At 45.9% G+C, this 20,576-nt stretch overlaps 2 protein-coding genes across 6 annotated transcripts in view; both read left to right on the top strand.

Moving 5' to 3' along the window:
* The window catches only part of si:ch211-51a6.2 (neurotrypsin), a 53,122-nt gene extending 50,932 nt beyond the window's left edge, over nt 1–2,190 (top strand). Inside the window, exons 14-15 of the mRNA XM_063191918.1 lie at nt 268–554; nt 1,509–2,190. Coding sequence (XP_063047988.1) covers nt 268–554; nt 1,509–1,828 — 607 coding nt within the window. The 3' untranslated portion in view covers nt 1,829–2,190. The remainder of the gene's footprint in view (nt 1–267; nt 555–1,508) is intronic.
* A 5,751-nt stretch (nt 2,191–7,941) lies between these two features.
* The window catches only part of zswim8 (zinc finger, SWIM-type containing 8), a 70,172-nt gene continuing 57,537 nt past the window's right edge, over nt 7,942–20,576 (top strand). For 2 of the 5 annotated variants that reach the window (XM_063191914.1, XM_063191913.1), the window contains exons 1-3: nt 7,942–9,833; nt 17,408–17,561; nt 18,709–18,803. In XM_063191914.1, the coding sequence (XP_063047984.1) occupies nt 9,656–9,833; nt 17,408–17,561; nt 18,709–18,803 (427 nt within the window). In that variant the 5' untranslated portion in view covers nt 7,942–9,655. The remainder of the gene's footprint in view (nt 9,834–17,407; nt 17,562–18,708; nt 18,804–20,576) is intronic. The other 3 variants (XM_063191910.1, XM_063191911.1, XM_063191915.1) reach the window with 3 other exon arrangements.

Genomic DNA, 20,576 nt, shown 5'->3' with positions numbered 1-20,576 from the left:
CCTGCTCTTTAACTCACTACCATCTCTGGTGTGTTTTACTTGGCCAGTCCTGCTGTTGTGTTTTGTGTTGTTGCTCCACGGGGAGCTTTCTTTGCCTTTTTCATATATGGGATCCCCATGATGGGAATCATTTTTTGTGTGCCCATATCTGTCTCTATCCCTATTCAAAAGGACTGTACTACATTTACAGAAGGTAGGTGTGTGTGTTTGTGTGTATCTCTCTCTCTTTACCTATTGTCTCACTCTGTCCCCCTCTCTCTCCCCCAGGTTTGGTACGGACCCGTCCCGCTACGTGGTGCGTCTTGGCGACTACCACACGGTGGAGCGTGACGACTTTGAGCGCACGCTGACCCCCGAGCGCATTGTGGTGCACCGCAAGTACCAGAGCCAGGGCTGGGAGTACGACATCGCCCTGCTCAAGCTGAAGGGCTCGGGGGCCGAGGGCTCCTGTGTGGCCTTCAACCCCCACACCAACGCCGCCTGCCTGCCCGGCCTCACCAGCAAGAGGAGCAAGAGGCCCGCCGCCTGTGTCATCACCGGATGGGGCATCACTGGTAACAATAATACTTTAAGAATAATAATAATAGCTTCATTTATAAACAAAATCAATGACTTCAGTGTAGAAAGACACATTGTACAGAAAATGAGGGGAGTGGTTCCTGTTGTCAGAATCAGAGAAAATAGATGTGGCCCCTGGACACAAAAGGGGTGAGGAAACGTGAGGAAAAGATTTTGGGGGAAAACTCAGTATAGACTGAGGAAAAAAACCTCAGGTACTAGGAATGACTTTCCTAAGCGATATTAAAAACCATATTAAAAACTGTACAGCACAACATGTGGCCTATTACTTTCTGCGACCCAACAGCACTGCAAGAGAACACCATAATAACTTTTAACCATTTGCTCCATAGGCATGTAGTGGTCCTGTCATTCCAGTATCTGAATATCTTGATTAAAAACAAACAAAAAACATTACAATTTTTTATTTATATTTATAAAATGGGTCATTTTAACTTCAAAATGCCAAATAAGGAAACACTGGCCAGAGTAAAATTAAGTTTCCAAATGTGTGTTGAGCTTTGCCAGTTGAAAATTGGCTTCAGGTGTCTGGAGGTGTAATTTGAATAGAGGTATAAAACCTTGATTTTAGATGGTAAATGAATGTCATATCCATTCACAAGACCAGCTGTTTTTAGTTAGTAGACTTCTTCAGCCAAGTAGAGAGGCTAATTTGACACAAATCAAGGCAAGTAGACGCAACTCATGGCAGGAGCAAATGCTTTCTCAAGCCAGGATTTTCCACCACTGGATCTAAATTTGCAGTGATTTTGTCGTTCACACACACACACACACACACGCACACGCACGCACGCGCACATACGCACACACACGCACTCATACACACACACACACACACACACACACACACACACACACACACACACACATACACACACACACACACACCCTCATTAAACTTGCACACACTTGTCTTTTCTGTTTGCCAGATTCGGAGTACTCGCGCACGCTGCTGCAGGCCTGGGTCCCGCTGCTGCCCTCCTGGAAGTGCAAGAAGCGCTACGGCAACCGCTTCACCAGCCGCATGCTGTGCGCCGGCAGCCTGTCCAAGCGGCGGCGGGTGGACAGTTGCCAGGGCGATAGCGGGGGCCCCCTGGTGTGCCAGGACGAGGGAGGGCGCTGGGTGCTGACGGGGGTCATCTCGTGGGGTCACGGCTGCGGTGACCCCAGCTACCCCGGCGTTTACACGCGCGTCAGCAGGTTCCTGCGCTGGATCCAGAAGGAGACGCACAGCCTGGCCAAGGGATGATGTTGTATTGTGGAGATCATCATCATCATCATCATGTGTGGCCTCACTACTCTGTGTGTGTGTGGGTATGAATGGGCAACAAGGTTCCGTTCTGTTCAGATTTGAATCATTTTCAACTTGCGATTGTTGGACAGAGCACCGGATTTGACATGGTTGTAATTTGCCATTCAGAAATACCCTCTTGGTATCAGGGCGGGGCGTGATGTAAAGTGGCCATTTCTGATTTCCAAGTTCCAACAAGGAAATCCAGGAGTTCTGGTTGCAAATGTACAGTTTGAAAATGTTTCAAACCCATTGAATCACGCTGTGTCCATGGCATGTGTACAGTCATTGGTGTATGATCGGGGTCTGGGACATGGGGAGGGGGGGGGGGGGGGGGATAATGGAGGGTGTCTCATGGGCATCTCTGCTTCATAGCACTTCATAGCATTTTAAGCTGGGTTCAAACTACAAGACTTCAAAACTGTATCAAATTGACATCGGGTTGCACCGCACACATAAAGTGAACCCTAACTGTCAATCTTATCCTCCGATCCTTATCTCCATCACTGAGATGATACTCAACATTGTATTTCGAGTCGTAAATATCAAACAGTGTTTGGTAGCTACGATTTGTGGTCGGCGATTTGTGGAACGTTGCATACGACAAGGGAAACTTGCCTTACCATGGTCCCGGGAATTAATGTTCCACCAACTGTCGTAAGCAGGGTTTCCAGCGGAGAATCGAGCTGATAGTCAGGTAGTTTGAGCCCAGCTTTACACTTCTCTTTGGGACTTTACTTTACAGTGTTATCCGGGCCACCTCGCCATGCCCTTGTAAGAATTGTAAGAAGAGTTTTTGTGTACCTCTCCTGTGTGCTGACACACATATTGTACACACACACACACACACACACACACACACACACACACACACACACACACACACACACACACACACACACACACACACACACACACACACACACACACACACAGGCACACAAACCACTATCAATTTTCCACTAACAAACAGAGATTAAGCCTACTGGCACGAGTGAGTCGGTCAAGCAGACAAAAAGTTGCACTTCAGTCCAAATATCCCAGTGCACAACAACAACAACTTAAAAAAAAACATCTGTGTATGATTATCATGCAGGCCAGGCTCACAGCCCCAGAGGTGTCATTCGTGCGGTGGTGTAGCGTTTCTGTGCGAGAGGGTCAAGAGGAAGTTGATCACAAGCAGTAAAACCGTGAACTTGCGGCTTTTAAAATAGCCCCATCCACATTCCTGCTCGGCGTGTAGCCCGAGCCATTGCATCGCTCTGGGCCGCATTTCCCAACCGGGCTACAGACCCCTGAAGAGACTCGCTCATATAGTCCCTTCAAGGTGCACTGTGTAATATTTTTAGCAGTTTATTTCCAAAATTCATGCTGTTCATTCACAAATGTTACCTTTTTCACAAATACTTACCACCACCATTAAATTCATTCATATTCATTATGACTAGGAAAATTGTACTAAGAAACATGTTGTGATGACAAATAAATGGAATTTATCCACAATTGGATAGAAGAAGAGATATAGAGTATGAGTTGGGGGGTACTTATGATATGACAAAAAGCATTGGGTACACAAGACCAAAAAAGGTTGGGAAACACTGCCCTAAGTCTTCAAAATGCCTTGGTCTCGGCCACATGTCCCAACCCTGCTACAGACCCCTCAAGAGACCTGTGCAGTCGAAGTAGCTTGTTCTCGACTCGAGGACAGAGCAGGCTGGTCGAGAGGACCAATCAGAGACCTATTTTCGCCCTTCACGCCGTCGCTCCCTGCGTCGAGACACAATTTTGGGGAGGTGCCCCAGAGTACCTGCGTGATGGGGGGGGCTTCACTCCGTTAACTGCGCGGCTCACTGCATCACGACGCAGGGACGCTGATCTCGAGGCATAAACCACCCTTTAAGGCTTCTTGATGTTTCCATCTTTTAGCTGCTTCTCCCTCAGCCACATTTGCTACCCCTGCCACTGACCCCTTTAGTGACTTGACTCACTCAAAAAGTCTCAAGAGTCTTGAAAATGCTCTCGGCCACATGTCCCAACCCTGTCACAAACCCCAGAAGACGCCCGTCCAGTCCCCAAAATAGCCTGATCTTAGCTAGATGTTTCAATCTCATAGTGGCGAGCTTCACAAGTCGGATCTTTAAGTTTCTTCTCTGTGTGCCAAGTACAGTCCCTTAAGTCTTCTAAATGCTTTGCTCTCAGTATGTTCCAACTCTACCATATTGCATTTCATGAACAGTAGACTACATTTTATTGCAAAGAGGGGGTTTTCCAGGAAGACACTGAGGGGAGCTCCTATGAGGACCAGTAGAGAAACGGTAAAGAAATAGAAATATATCTCTCTGTACATGTTGCAACCCCATCACAGACCACAGAGTATTTTAAAAAGTCTCAATCTGAAATATAAACGTACTTACCACTACATGTAGGGTAGAGTACATCACAATGTTTGGCCCATGTAGTAGACAATTCAGACAATTCTACATTTAAAATTTCAGACACACATGACCATGCGGCCCCTTAAAGTAGAACAGTGGAAGTATTTCAAGTTCATCTATCAATCACTGGAAGGTCAGCCAATGCTTAAATAAATCATTAATGGGAAACCGACAGTATCAGCCATCAGTACTTCTGTGGGCATAAAGTCATACTTGCAGAAACAGGCCCTACTTTTTAAAAATCTTTTCTGGATTTTTAGGAAGACCCTATATACACACACCCATAAGAACCAGCTTAAAATGGTGGAGAAATATTCAAAGTTGCTTATTGGGCCTTTAAGTCTCCTAAATCTTGTAGCTGCTTCCATCTTGTAACTGTGGCCTATTCTCTCTGTGCCTGGCTCCCTCCACTTATTGTGTGTGTGTGTGTGTGTGTGTGTGTGTGTGTGTGTGTGTGTGTGTGTGTGTGTGTGTGTGTGTGTGTGTGTGTGTGTGTGTGTGTGTGTGTGTGTGTGTGTGTGTGTGAGAAAGAGAGAGAGAGAGCGTGTGTGTGTGTGTGTGTGTGTGTGTGTGTGTGTGTGTGTGTGTGTGTGTGTGTGTGTGTGTGTGTGTGTGTGTGTGTGTGTGTTCTCTGACAAAAACAGTGTCCTCAGTGGAAAAAAGACACATTGTACAGAAAATGAGGGGGGTGGCTCTTGTTGCCACACATGGTTCAAATGAACCTTGATGCCAAATAATGTTTGTATATTTCATCATATTTATTTGCTTGACACATTACATGCCTCAGGAGTGCAAGCCATTGCAGTAAATGAGAAAATGAGTGCACATTGTTTCCAAACTTGAACTGCATTTGTTATGTTTTGTATGTGTGCATTTGTTGGACTTGGTAGCATTCCACATCATTTTGCAGGATAGTGAGTATTGCTTTATCACTCTTCCTGAGTTATAAGCAATTTCAGTTTCAATTATTCCTGGCAAATACACAAAATTCCTGTTATCAATTTAGTTTTTTAAATTTGCAGAAGCTTTTGCAGTTCAACTGGTCCACAGGCCAGGGAACTGTTTCTGCGGCAGGCTAACCAGAAATAACTTCATCATTGCCTGCTTTCATCTGGGACTGTGGCTATATACATTACAATCGATATATCATTGTATATAATATTTTCTGTTGTCATTATGAACAATATTTACATTTGTGTATAATAATTTGTGTTGTTTGCCATATTTAAAGCCAATGAAATGCATGATGTCCGTTGTGTTTTTTAAATGTTACGTTCTGTATTGATCGAAAATGTCAAAGGTCAGGCCAAATGCTCTTTTTAGTTTCTTCATCCAGGACTGTGGATATATTGTGGTACAAGAATGTTGTTTGCTTTTTTCCAGTGTCACTTTAAATGCAATTCTACGTCAGTTGTGCCATATATGTGTAGGGCCTACATCCTAGCTCTATCTCTTGTCAGCCACCTGCATGTGAAGAACTGTACTGAACGTATTTAAAATGGCGTCGGCTTAACTTGAACATCTCCAGATGAATGCACTAAATGTATTATTATTGTTATTATGTTATATTCATCCTGTGTTTTTTTTGTCCAACAAAAAATGTAAGAATTGGTAGGCAGATGTTTATAAGGGGTACAAAGATTGGATCCCAGAGTTCTCATAGCCACATGTGAATCACAGGACGAGACGTACTGTAAGTATGAAAGACATGATGACAGACACAAATAATTTCATTCACTTAAGTCTTGTGCTTGGCCATTTCAGGACCATCAAACTGTTTCTGTCTTAATGGGTAACACATAGTCATAATGAATTGACAAACTGGGGTGGACTAAATGGATTGATAGAGAAGAAGTGACTCCTGCCAACCTGGCTGAAGCGGTATGTCAATTGAGATCAGCTGGTTCACTGAGTTGGCGGGAGCAAATTTGTGGTGGGGTGTTCACTTTCTGAGTTCAGGATGTCCATAAAGGCCATTTTAAACAGTGCAAAACTGGCAAGTATGCCACCATATTAAACCTGGGTTTAACCATATTAAATGTATATTAAGTGAAACAATATCTTGGTGTGTGTGTGTTTTCCCCTCTGAAGCATATTATTATTAATTTCATTTTTTTTGTAATGGCCATAGTCAAAAGTTTTCATCAGTTGCATATTTATGATTGAGGTATGCTTTTTAACACCATCTTATCACATAGTACAGTATGTGTGTTTTACTGGTAAACTCTGCCCCCCAGCTGAAGCATGAGAAACTGCATGCGGTGGCTTTTCCTCAACAACAGAGGGGAGCATTAATCTGACAGGTGACAAAAGAGAAAGAGCAGTTCACCAAAATAAATTACATTTTGCACTGCGTTGTTTAAAACATAAGAGACTGCATGCAGTCCAGGGATTTGGAGCTGAGCCTGTGAAATGGCAGAGAAAGAGGAAATACATTACTCTCAAGAGGGGAAAAAACTCAGCCAAGGTAGATTAATTGATTTGCCAGTAATACTTGTGTGTAATACGAGTAATTCTGCTTTGTACACACAAATACTGGAAAATGCTCGTCACAACCATGCTTTCTCATGCTATGAGACCTATGAGAATGCCATTCTACGTATAGGGGCCTATGCTTCAAAATCATCAGTTATTCATCAGACATTCTTCCTCGAAATATATTAAACTGCACACATTTGTTCAAATGACAACCATATAGGTCTTGATAATAGGTAAATGATAGCCTAGCACTTAAAATTGGCAAGGCAACCCAGGCCTATCCAGTCAATAGTGCTTGATTTCACCAGCAGTTGCATGTGTCAGTGGTTGCTTGCAATGATTGAGAATGTTTGCACTGGTTCATGGTTTAAGAGTGTTCATTTACATAGTTCTAGTGGCAGAACAATTGCACACAGGGCCTTGCCCCCCCCCCCCCCCAAAAAAAAGAAAAGAAAAGAAAACCCTGACATGGCCATGCACGGCAAACAAAAATTATAACAGGGCCCCCACCACCATAGATGGCAGTGGGCCCAATGACAAATACCCTCAACAGGCAAAGCAAGCATAAGATATTTTTCAAGTCGTTCCCAGTTTCCACATATTACCAGAAAACTGTCCTCTGAATTATTCAGCTACATTCATTATCATTATTCATTCATCAGAATTATTCACTTCATTATTCAGCTACACAAAAATAGGTAACAGAAGCAAATGGTGATATTGTCATTGTCCAATTGACATCGACTGTGCTTCGCCTTTAAACAAGCAGGCAAACAAACAAATCCTCAATGAAACAGAAACACCACAACCTGTCTGGATTTTGATCTTAATCCTGTCTGGTATTGACATGATTGTCATTTACCACCATTCACTTACAAGGCTACTACCAACACTGCAGGGAGATGAGCAGCTGCATGGACTACTTGCCTGCAATTAATTTAACAGCCTGATTATCACCGACTTTCATATCTAGCAATTAACAGGATTTTTATTATTTTCCCCACATTATTATACGGAAAAGTAATACGATACATAGGACTAGATCAAGACCATTGCCTTGTTTCTACCCACCACAGCAACAACGACGGCAGCAAATGCAAGGCGGAAGTTGGGATCAGCTGATAGAGGATACTCTGGTGAAGCTTACGAGTGCTGGAGAGCCATCTTCCCTGCCGGAGAGAAAGAGAGTGAAGGGGGGGACCGAGGACACGATTTGGGGATCCCGGCTTCTTTCGGTGGCACAAAGACAGTGCCGGGAGCCGGCACGGACACTGGTGTACATCTGAAGAACAGAGTGTGCCTTTTATTCATGTCAAGGAAAGGATTTGACGCGAACTTGTGGAAGATCGAGCGAACGAAAGACAAGCTTTTAAAAATACAAAGGAAGAGAAATACGAGAGGGTAAAACATTAGCATACATTGCGAAAAATTGCATAGGTGATTACAAAAGATGTGCATCACCGGTCTGAAACATCAGTAGATAGTCTCGTTTACTTTACTCTATTTAGGGAGTACTGACAATAACGCAGGCATTTCAGAATAAACAGCGAACCGTTTGTTTTCAGTAACTACAGTTGGGGTTATTGGATAGGATTATGACCATAGGTTACATTACAAAGGAGTTGAATACATAGTTGTTTAATTTAATTACTTTACCATATGTACAAACTCGAAGCTGAAATGCGTTGACATCGGTTGACAGACGGGATTGACAACTATTACATTTGTGTTTACCAAGCTAGCTAACCAACCAACTATATGGCTAGTTTAGCTTGCTAAACGTTTAGCTTATTTGTGTTATGTTTAGCCTATAATGGGCAGAGACGCTTACATTGTTCTGCCCCGCCGTTGTAAAAACGTTATCCTCCGTAAGCGATACATTATAGATGTGTTCATAATGCATTGGTCTGTGTAACCGAAGAAAGTGGACACCTACAAGGTAAGGCAGTTTACCTTTAGGGTAGAATAGCTACTGGCTAGCTGGCTAAGTTGGCTAGCGGTGGAATATTCAATCGAACACAAGGCAGACCAGCTTAACTTCGCTGAATGACAGACCTGTAAGCACCTTTGCGGTTTTGTGGTAATTTTTGCGATTTTCTGTTTTTTAGACCAGCATGCCATTTCAACTGTCAACGTTTTTTCAGGAGGAAGTGACCCTTTAAAAATGCAGACACAGCTGTCAAAGCTGACTTTGTGTCAGCGGCTAGCCTGAATCCCTGCTGAGAAGTAGAAGGAGCTTGCAGTGAGACACTGGCCCACTATCTTGACTCTGCCCAACTATCAGCAGAATTCCACTGTGTCCACATTCAGAAATTGCTTGTCCTAACAGGACGTGTCTTAAAAAGCCAAACACGAACGATCTAAACATTAGCAAAAGTTTTTCTTTTTCAGTATGACATGAAGGTTAGCTGTTGAGTCTGAAATGCCTGTTGCTTTGTATTATTAATGTAGTGCCATACCATAGATGGCAAAGGGAGGGTTTGAAGTTATTAGTCGGATAGCATTTTCAGAATCAACTTGTCAAAACAATATAGTCTAGAGATCTGAACTGTGTGGCTATTATTATTTTTCATTCCCCCCGTCTTTTTCGTGAAATGTAACAGACTAACATTTACTTTTGAATGAATAACAAAAGCAGTTGAGCTCAGATATAATAAGAACTGAGAAGACTGAAGTTTTTTCGTCGAGGGCTTGGAGTTTCCTCCCTGCAGTGTTTTGGTTCTGGTGTGTCACCCCTCCCCCACTTATAGACTGGAGTCCACGGCAAGTGTGTTCTCCCCCTGCACTTTGTCAGTTCAAAAGTTGTACTTTGTTATTTTTGTGTCAAAGGGTTGACAGTCCTTAGTTCACACAGTCGCACTCCGCGGATGTAATGGAACTAATGTTTGCGGAGTGGGAAGACGGAGAGCGGTTCTCCTTCGAAGACTCCGACCGGTTCGAGGAAGACTCCCTTTGCTCCTTCATATCAGAGGCGGAGAGCCTGTGTCAGAACTGGCGAGGGTGGAGGAAACAGTCCGCTGGTCCCAACTCCCCCACAGTTAAGATCAAAGGTGAGTCCAACAGGAAGTTTATGGTGTGCAAATGAAGCTTGACTGGTGGGGAAAATTAAATCCTAATAATGGTCTGAAATGTGACTTCACAAGGATATGCTTTGGGTTCTGTTTTCATATCAAAGCCAACCTAATTGCATTAATGACCTCACATCATCACCGGTGTAGGACAAGGGCTGAGCAGCAGAACTCCACGCTAACTTGCAGTGTGATTATTGTATAAAGTTTTCTTCATTCATAGCAGAACCCCATGCATTACACTACTAGTTTTCCAAAACATTGTCAGCCTGGCTGGATATTTGTCCCTGAATTGCACATTTTCATGAGTTTCAGATGTCAGCCGCACGGTGTAGCGTTGGTCATATTCCCAGCTTTGATTACACACACTGGGGTCAATGAGTGTGAGTGTGACTGTGAGTGACTCACACAGCAGATCATGCATCCAGCTCTCTAACTCGGGCCATACCAATGGCACCTTTCCATCAGTAGAAACTAGAAAGTAGATTTTTGTCTTTGTTTTTCTGTCTTCTGTCTCTCCCCTCCCCTTTTGATCTCATCTGGACTCAAACAAAACTGGAGCTGGGCTGCCAATGAGTTTGTTTATTTGCTGTTCTTGCATTCATACCCCAAGACATCCACAGAAGAGAAGAAGACACAGCCCCAGCACCGCACTTTGTTTTGGTTGTAAGAGCAACCCCCACTCACTCCCCCTGGTCATTGTGTAATGACGCCAAGCCCACAGGGTCAACAGGGTTGTTGAGATTCCTGCTGGCTTCTCTGAAGTCACTCTCCTTGCAGCGTCTGCCCGGCTTGAAAAACACCGGCAGTGAAGCAGGAAAAGATGAAAGATATGGACCATGAGCAGACCCAGGCCCTGAGTTTAAGAGCTGAATGCGTGCACTCCACCCCAACTAAGTACGTTTTTGGGTGTGTTAAATGAACAATAAGTAAATGAACTGGAGAAAACAAACATACATTTCTTCCGTGATATTTAGAATGGGGTACAGATGACACGCTGTTATTTTCACAATTCTGACTTTGGCTGTCTGTGAAAATACAAGAGCAGTACTTGTCAGCAAACAGATTTCCTTTCCGCACTGGAAAACTAGCTTACCTCCATCAAGAAACATTACTCCTGGTTCCATGCACAGCCCCATAAGCAATGGCCCACCACCCGTTTGTATAAAGGGTTGAATATAGTAAAGATATAGAAAGAAGCTCAGTCCTAGGCAACTGTTGTGACAAACTCTGAACACAATGTTGGTTTTTTGTCTTGTTATGTATACGTATGTATTTGATTGCACTGGGCCAGGAGAGCTGTGGGTGAGGACGACTAACCCAAGTTAGCAAACCAAGACGGCTTAGGCAGAGAGACATTTATTTGGAGACTTCACCAGGCGTGCAGGAAGGAGAGAAGCAGAGCAGGGGAGTGGGGGTTGTGAGTGTATGCATGCACGTTTGTGTGCCTTGGGCAGAGTGTGTGTGTGTGTGTGTGTGTGTGTGTGTGCGTGTTGGAGAAAGTGCGCTTTTGGGGTGGTTGTGTGTATGTGTTGGAGGGTGAGCATGTGTGTATGTGTTTGTATGCTGGAGCGAACGCATGGCAGTGGGGGTTGTGTTTGTGTGTGTATGTGTGTGCATGCTGGAGAGAAAAGAAGAGAAGAGGAGGGGGTCGAGTGAGTGGTGGGTTGAGAGAGGCCATGTGTGGTAGTATTTGGGTTGAAGGAGCACAGCTGAGCTGAGTAGAGTAGAGTGTAGTGTGGTAGAGCAGTGGGGGTTGGTTGCCTGGTTTGCTTGGCTAGGTTGGGTGGAGCCCCTGCGTGGCTGTAAAAAGAGCTTTGTCTAGCTAGCTAACGCAGGTCACCGCTTCTGCACTGAGTTCTGAGCAGGGGATTTCGGTTGGGCAATAAACCCTCGCATATTTGTCTTTTTTTTTTGAATCTGCATAATGCTGCTGATCTTGCACAGTAGAGGACTTAACCAGACCAGAAAGCCAAATCCCACCCCCACCCCCCTCTTTTTCCTTCTTTTTCCGTTTTCTTTTTCAGAAATACTGAGAAGAGCACTTTCCCCCAGTCTTGGGAAGGAGGGGAAGGTTGTTATTTAAGGCTCTTGCTACTTAACTTGCACATCTGTCTGTGGTGAAACATCTATCTTATTAAACCCCCTACCCCCTCACTTTCACTGGTGGATGACATTTTTTGGAGCAACAGGTTACTCTGAAAGTTTGTGCTGTGTGTGCACGTTTGTGTGATTATGTTCATTGTAGTGCACCTTGTTATTTGTGTGTGTGTGTGTGTGTGTGTGTGTGTGTGTGTGTGTGTGTGTGTGTGTGTGTGTGTGTGTGTGTGTGTGTGTGTGTGTGTGTGTGTGTGTGTGTGTGTGTGTCCATTAAAAGGCTGTGCCATGCTGTGCATGTGTGAGACTCTCAGCTGTGTCTCACCTTTTCAGAGCTCCTCAAAAGCCCAGCTGCACGATGGCCCCCATGCCAAGCGGCCACAGGCCACAGTTCATTTACTCACCGTATGACTGGCTGTGACATACGCAGTGCACACACACACACACACACACACACACACACACACACACACACACACACTCTCTCACACACACACAGTTTGCACATGCACACGGTCTCTCACACACTCACAATGTTTCTCTTTCGTGTTCTCTCACTCTCACTCACTCACATGTATACACACAATCTCACACACACACACACAGCTTCTCTCAAACATTCAGTTTCTCTCTTTTTCTCTTTCGTGCCCTCTCCCTCTCTCATTCACACTTGTACACACGTGCACGTACGCGCACACACACGCACACACACACACACACACCAAAGGCCAGGTGTCTCTCTGCATAGCAGCTGCTGAAGAGTGTAGCGCTTGCCTTAATTACCTGGGGAGACTCGCTTCTCTAGAAGTAACAGATTGTCATTTTCAACTCTGCTGACGACAGCTGAAAACTTTCCCCCACCACACACACACACACACACACACACACACACACACACACACACACACACACACACACACACACACACACACACATTTGGTTTACGGTGCTGCCCTTGGATTCACTCACTCGCTGGCTCATCTGCAGTTCACCTGCATGGTTTGTGTGTATCGGGTGAAACATTCATATGCCCTCAGGCACAAGCCATGACCAGAGGCCTGGCAGAGGGGACAATGGCACTTGTTTAGGCCAAGCTGTCCTCACACATTCACAGCTGATTTTTCATTCAGATTTCTTGTCCTGTGGACTTCCCCATGGAGGTGTCAGCTCAGCTGAAGATTTAGAGGTTGAGAATTTTTTTGTGACATAATAGTAGTAATATTAGTAGTTTGAGTTCACTCTCAGATGTTTACAGGTTTGATTCCCACCCTTACGCCTTTCTATACCTCCATCCATGACTGGTGCCTCTGAGCAAGGCACATAGCAGGGCCTCATGGACTGCAACAACATTTGCCAACCTGAATATCACTTTATTAGCATAACCTTTGTAATCCTGTAATACCAATGGTGATAGTCCTGGGAGAGGGTGAACTATTAAGCTTAGCGTTTTGGTGTAGGGACATATATTCATCAAATAAAATGTACAATGCAGTTGCCTCCTTAAAAGACTAGTGCCTCCTAAATATGGAGAGCTAATTCACAGACACACTATCAGAGTTTGACCCACCCAAGCTCTTTCTAATAGAAGAGTCTTATTTCAATGTCTTAAGTGAAGACTATAGTCATCGGGCTCTCTTGTCTCATGTTTTTAATGCTGGGCCTAATTAAACTTTTCCGACGTCATTAAACTAAAACCACACACCTGAATCTTCATAGCTACCCCTGTAGTCAGAGGTCATTCGTCATTGTTTGTGAGGGTTAAGATTAGGTATAGGGCAGCCCTCTGTGTACATTTTTCGGAGTGGTATGCCTTTGTTCGTCCCCCATTCCCCATTGTTTACAAATACTGGGCCCCGCGTGGAAACCACCACCACCCTCCCTCCTCCCCCTCTCAGGTCAGGCCAGGTCACCATGGTGATCAGATAGAGGAGGAAAAATGCTGGATTCCCCTGCTGATGCATTCACTCCCTTGTTGCAAAGAAAACAAAGAGACAGTGACGGGGAACTTCTTACAGCATCATTTGTTTGAGGTGCCGGTAGGGTCAAGATGAAGAATGAAGCTGTTTTCCTTTTATTTTCTGCTGTCACCAATGGGAATAATAGCTGTGTGAGTAGCTGATTAATTGGCTTCGTGTGTGTGCGCGTTTCCTTTTGTTCTTTCCAGTAGTGCCATGTCTTTTGCCTGCACATCAATAGGTAGCTGCCGGAATAGGTGTGTGTGTGTGTGCGTGCGTGTGCGTGTGCGTGTGTGTGTGCGCGTGCGCTTCTTTTCTTTTGCTCTCTTCAGTCCTCGCTTTATATCCACCATATTTGTATTGATGTTCACAGTGTGAACTTCATACCTACAGTATGGCTAGTTTGTGTGCACACACAGGTGTATTTTGTTTTGTACAGATGTAGTGTAGTCTTATCAATAATCTTCCATCTCCATTGATGTAGACTATTAGCCTTAGGTCTGTATGCCACTGACAAGGCAAGTGCCCGCCTGGGTTCTGCCTGTGTCTCTGAGCCATGCAGGCAGACAGAAGGGAAGAGGGCCACGGAGGACTGGTGGATTGCATGGATATTGCCTCATCTAATTAGATACCCCACCGCTCCCCCTTACTCTTCTCTTCTCTTCTCTTCTCTTCTCTTCTCTTCTCTTCTCTTCTCTTCTCTTCTCTTCTCTTCTCTTCTCTTCGGGTTGTAGGTGGGTTGTATTTGTGTGTGTATGGATGTGTGTGCATGCGTTTGTGTGCATGCGTGCATGTTTGAATGTGCGTGTTACTACATTGTCCCTGTCAATGGCACTTTGTCAGATTGGGAGTGGCCAGGACCTGCAAACTCAGTGTCCTTGCAGCCCCACAAGGATAGATTACTGCTCTGGCCTACCGGGCCCAGGCCCAGGGGCCCAAGAGCCAAGGGGCCCTGAAGCCCTAGACTCCACACTACAAAAAGACTTAATAATTATTGATCTATATTTGTGTTCTTCTTATACTGTGTTTTGAATTGTACTTTAAACTACTGTATTTTCAGTTTTTTTTTTCTGGGGACAAACCCTTGAACCCCCAGCAACAAAGGTTCTCTAAAGTCTTGGTTAAATCCCCAAATTTTTTGGAACCTTGCAATACCATGAACGGGGGGCCCAGGGGTCTTGTTGTCTGGCCCAGGGGTCCGTGGATCCGTCCATGCTCCAGTGGTGTTTTCATAGCTGTGCTGCTTTGTTTTTAGAGTCACTGATTGCCGACCATACTGTGTGCTGTCTGGGAGTGGGGATGGAGTGGGAGGGGTGGGTTGGGGTGGCATGAGCGTGCGTAGAGACTTAGACCGAGGAAAGACGAGCCCTTCCTGGGCCTAGTGATGCTTGGGTCGAGGGAGAGGGGAGGGGAGGAGATGGAGAAGGACGGACGGAGGGAGGGAGGGAGGGAGGGAGGGAGAGAGAGAGAGAGAGAGGGAAAGAGGGAAAGAGGGAGTAGAGTACTCGTGGCGGATTGGCAGCTGTCCTAATTCCCCCTCTGATGACCAAGATGACACACACACACACACACACACACACACACACACACACACACACACACACACACACACACGCGCGCGCGCACAAACAAACAAACAAATGCACTTACACTCTGGCCTTTGCCCTGAACCCAATCCCCTGTGATGTCCATCATGAGTCAGACACACACACACACACACACACACACACACACACACACACACACACACACACACACACACACACACACACACACACACACACACACACACGCACACACACACACTGGTCTGCCCCTGTTCCTCTTAGCTATGATGTCCATTCCTAAGCCTGCCTGTACACACACACACACACATACACACACACACACACTTTTTGGCAGTTTTCCCCAGTGAGGTCCATCAGCTGGTGCCAGTCTGCAATAGATGGCAGCGCAGGCTGCAGGGCGATGCGTTTAACGTGCTCCATCTGTGTTAGCGGGCCCTCTTGCTCCCTCCTCCACTCTGGTCCACCACCTCCAGCCCCTCTGAACACCGCATCCTCCTCCTACCCCTGCCCTCTGCTCTCAGTCTAGCCCGCTTCTCCTGCACCCCCCCCCCCACCAAAAAAAACCCCCCCCCAAAACATACACCTAATGCCCCTCTGCCCTTCTCTACCCTTCTCTGCTCCTGTATGCACACACCTTAACTGCCTCTCCTGCCCCCTTTACACAATTTCTTCCCCCATGTCCACCTCCTGCCCCCTCCTTTGCCCTCCCCTTTCCTCCTCTGCTCCTCTGTTCTTTCCTCCTGACCCGGCTTACTCTGCTCCTCTGCTCCCCTCTGTGCCTGCCCTTCCCTTATACCACCTTGCCCCTCCTTACCTTGTTCGGTCCTTCTGTTTAGTGTTTGCCTCCAATCCCCCTGGCCCTCCCCTGGCCCTCCCCTGGCCCTCCCCTGGCCCTCCCCTGGCCCTCCCCTGGCCCTCCCCTGGCCCTCTACCCACCTCTGCCCATGTCCTCCTCTGCTCCTTCCTGTCCCTCTGCGCCCAGCCACACTCTGCCCTAGTCTTCCTTACTCTGCCCCTGTCCTCTTTTGCCCCTGTGTGCCAGCCTAATCTGCCCCCTCTCTAAGCACCCCTGCATCCAACCCCTGGCCTCCTCTGCCCTCATGTGCCCTCCTCCTGCCCGCTTCTGCTCCTCTGTGCCCATTTTCCACCCTGCTCACCTCTGTACTCTGCCCACTTCATGCCCTCCTGTTCCCCTCTCCTCTGCCCTCCTATGCCCCTTATGTGTTGTGCCCTGTCCTCCTCCTCTGCCCCCTGTGCCCCTTATGTGTTGTGCCCTGTCCTCCTCCTCTGCCCTCCTATGCCCCTTATGTGTTGTGCCCTGTCCTCCTCCTCTGCCCTCCTATGCCCCTTATGTGTTGTGCCCTGTCCTCCTCCTCTGCCCCCTGTGCCCGCCTAATCTGCCTAATCTGCTATGAATTCAGATGAAGTGGGATCACGAATGAAGCTGTTAAGACAACTTAACCTCATTCCCGATATAGATGTAGACGGGCCCAGGGCTGAGCAATTGTGAGGGCACACACATTACATGTGTACGTGTGTGCAAACTGTTTTACTCTTGTTAAAGGACTCATTTTATTGGTTTTTTTTGTGTAATAAAGGAGAAGGTTGTATTTTTCTTTTATTGATAGTGGTGGTGTGTCTTAAGAAAATTGGACGCCTTTTATTATGTTTGTGGTTATTAAGCACTTTATAACTCATGTCTCACTCTGTTTTGTTTTTTTTCCCTTTTCTTTAATTTTTCCTCTTCTCTGCTTTCTTTCCTTCCTTCGCCCACCTTCCCCCCTTTTCTTCTCTCTCTTCTGTCCTCCTTATTTTCTGTCTCTCTCTTTCTCTTTCTCTTTCTCTTTCCTTCCTCTCTCTCTCTCTCTCTCTCTCTCTCTCTCTCTCTCTCTCTCTCTCTCTCTCTCTCTCTCTCTCTCTCTCTCTCTCCCCCCAGATGGCCAGGTGATTCCTCTGGTGGAGTTGTCTGCTAAGCAGGTGGCGTTCCACATCCCCTTTGAGGTAGTGGAGAAGGTCTACCCTCCTGTACCAGAGCAACTGCAACTCCGTATCGCCTACTGGAGCTTCCCAGAGAACGAGGAGGACATCAGGTGCCCACACACACACACACACACACACACACACACACACACACACACACACACACACACACACACACACACACACACACACACACTACACAGTCTCCTGACAGATGTTGCTGATGATTTTTTTTTTTTCACCACATAGTGACTGATTGTTATTGCCTGCAGCACCAGTGCGCTAGAAAAAGAAAACCCATCGGGATGGTGGTAATATAAGGCAGAGTTGGTGCCAAGTGGCCATCCAGTCCTGCCGCCCACACCCTGCCATCTGTCGGGCGCAGTGTGCCCTTTGGTGGCGTTTTTTTAATAGAAATGGAAATTTTCACCTGCTAGACCGAAAATGGGAAAATATGAAAAAGGGCAGTAGATTGCAACAATAGTTATTTTATCTCACTCTTGCTGATGACCTGAACCATGTTTTTATCAGTGACTGGTCCAAGTTCACATATTGCCCTTGTTTACTTCAGACATTTAATTCAGAATTAACTTAATTTAATGTGGAATAAAGCTTAATTCCACTTTGAAAACACTTCACAGTTCGGAACTGAATGAAAGTAGCCATTGTGTACATGTTTTATACAAACCTGGTGTCTGTAACAGCATAATGTAGCGTAAGGAAAGGGCTTTGACAGAACCTTGTTTTTAAAGGGACACTGTGCAGGAAATGGTCAAAAAAGGTACTGCAACTATGCTGTTCATTGAAACTGGGCTGCCTATTGCCGAATTTGATCTTCTCATGAAAGTTTACAAAGTAATAAGCTAATATTTTCTAGTATGGCCCAAGTACAGTCATTTTTGCAGCTAAAAATGGCTACCGTATTTTTGGAAATTCAAAATGGCGGACCATGGAGAAGATCCCCCTTTTCATGTATGAAAAGTGCAATTTTTCCAATAATTAATAATTAGAATTTGATTGTGGTGGTAAGTGTTCCTGAAAAAGGTAACATTAGTGAATGGGCAGCATGAATTCTGGAAATAAACAACTAAAAATCTCACACAGTGTCCCTTTAAGTAGCATGCCTGTGACTCTGGAAAGCACGATGTTGGTTCGTCGGACTGACACCAGATAGCTTTCTGGTGTGTTTGCAGCTTAGGTCTGTTGATCCCCTTTCTGGCGTTACCTCTGACCCCTATGCCCCTCCCATCTCTGCAGACTCTACTCCTGCCTGGCCAATGGGAGCCCAGATGAGTTCCAGAGAGGGGAGCAGCTCTACAGAATCAAGGCGGTCAGAGACCCCCTACAGATCGGTAAGAGCAACTACACCCCACCTGGTCCGTGCCATCACGATCCGCAATATGTGTGTATTGCACCCACCAGGGCCGCTGACAGGTTTGGCTGGGCCCGGGACAAAAAAATATCAATGGGCCCCCCTTCCTCCTACCGTCAAGTTGCAGAAATGTATATGCAAAACGGATGTACACTGTTTCTCCCCACAAAGTTAACAGGTTGATAAAGTGGCAGCATTTGCGCTAAGCGGGATTTATACGCGCTAAGCGAAATAGTGTTGCATAATAGCGCAGTTTTAAAAGTTCTCCCTTGCCCTCTCCTTGCGCGCGACGCAACTTCTCATCATGTTACGATTGGGGCTAATGTGCATATTCCTAGCTAAGGTCACAGATGGTCAGATTTGAAACACAATTTTACTAAGCTGTGGTTATAGAATGATGCGACTGTGTGACTGATCATGTTTTAAACATGAATGCTGCAGTGCAGAGCGTGTCTGTTTTATGAAGGGAAACTTTTTCTCTGTTAGTGTTGTCTGCTATTGTTAGTACCTGCATCATCTGAAGAACTTTTTACTGAAATCCTGGGGCTTCTGGTGTCTTCATCTATTTTTCTCCTATCCTTCATTTTCTGCCCTCCTGGTGAACGACTGCTTCTTCAGACACCTTGGCAAATTGGCACGAGCCGCGTTAAGTTGAAGCCGTTTTTTTCTTTCTCGTACTGACCGACCAAACCATTTGTGCACTGGGGGTGGGGGAGGTGGGGGCTCTTGATCCTTTTTAAGGGCAGGAAAGGTAAAATATCTGCATCATTTATTTAATGTAAATATAGCGCACCTCCCTCTCTGAAAAAACATCTTATTTTGAAAATAATTACAACCATTAAACACAAACTTAATGAGGGCCCAGTTCTGGGCCCCCCTATCCCAGGGCCCGGGACAAAAAGCCCTTTTGTCCCCCCCTGTCGGCGGGGCTGCACCCACCCACTGACTATACAGTAGTAACTCACCGCTATTGCACCCCTTTGGGTGCATGGCTGTCAGACCGCCACTGTGGTTTAACATTTACTCCCAGAGGTTATGGAGAGAAACGGCAAGACTTTGGGGTTTTTTTTACAATTAGGGGCTGCAGGTTTCCATGTTAACTTCTTTTGGTTCCCTCAAGTCCTGGCAAACAGAACACAAGATGCTCAAAAACTACTGAGAAATTACTCTCAGGGAATACACTAGTTAATACCATAATGATGTAGAGAGGTGTTGAAAAGGACTGGCTTTGCTGAAAAGTATATCTCTAACTTTTGACAATTCAAATTTGTTTTTCTTTGTGGGTATTGTGCCTCTGTAGCAGATCACAGCTGTGACAGACCTGTAAGCCAGGCATGGGTAGCTGCTTAGTGCTGATACCCTATTGGGAGATCAGGTATGGCCCCATCTGGAGACGCCAGTGTGTGCCTGCGTGTAGCGCAGTATGTGTGTGCGTGCATCACTCCGGAAAAAGAGATTCAAGCAGGGTGTGTGTGTGTCTGTCTGTGCGTTGCGGTGATCCCTGGACGCAGCCGAGGTGCTGAGTGAGAATAGGACCATGGCCAAGATCCAGGCCCACTTGGACAGCACCACAGACTGCCTGCCTGACGAGCTCTCCCTGCCTGTCTGGGAGGCTCTCCGTGCTTCAGAGGCCTGTAGGTCTGGAATAGCACTGTCTGTCTCTCTACCGGAGAGTCTGACCGTGGCTGACTAGCTCTGTTTCTGGGGGTCTGTCCCTGCCTGAGAGGCTATGGGCTTGTAGATTTGGAATAGC

This window comes from Engraulis encrasicolus, chromosome 24 (genome assembly GCF_034702125.1).
Source record: "Engraulis encrasicolus isolate BLACKSEA-1 chromosome 24, IST_EnEncr_1.0, whole genome shotgun sequence".
NCBI classification, from domain to species: domain Eukaryota; kingdom Metazoa; phylum Chordata; class Actinopteri; order Clupeiformes; family Engraulidae; genus Engraulis; species Engraulis encrasicolus.
The sequence above is the reverse complement of the archived record's forward strand: the minus strand, read 5'-3'. Positions and strand labels throughout refer to the sequence as shown.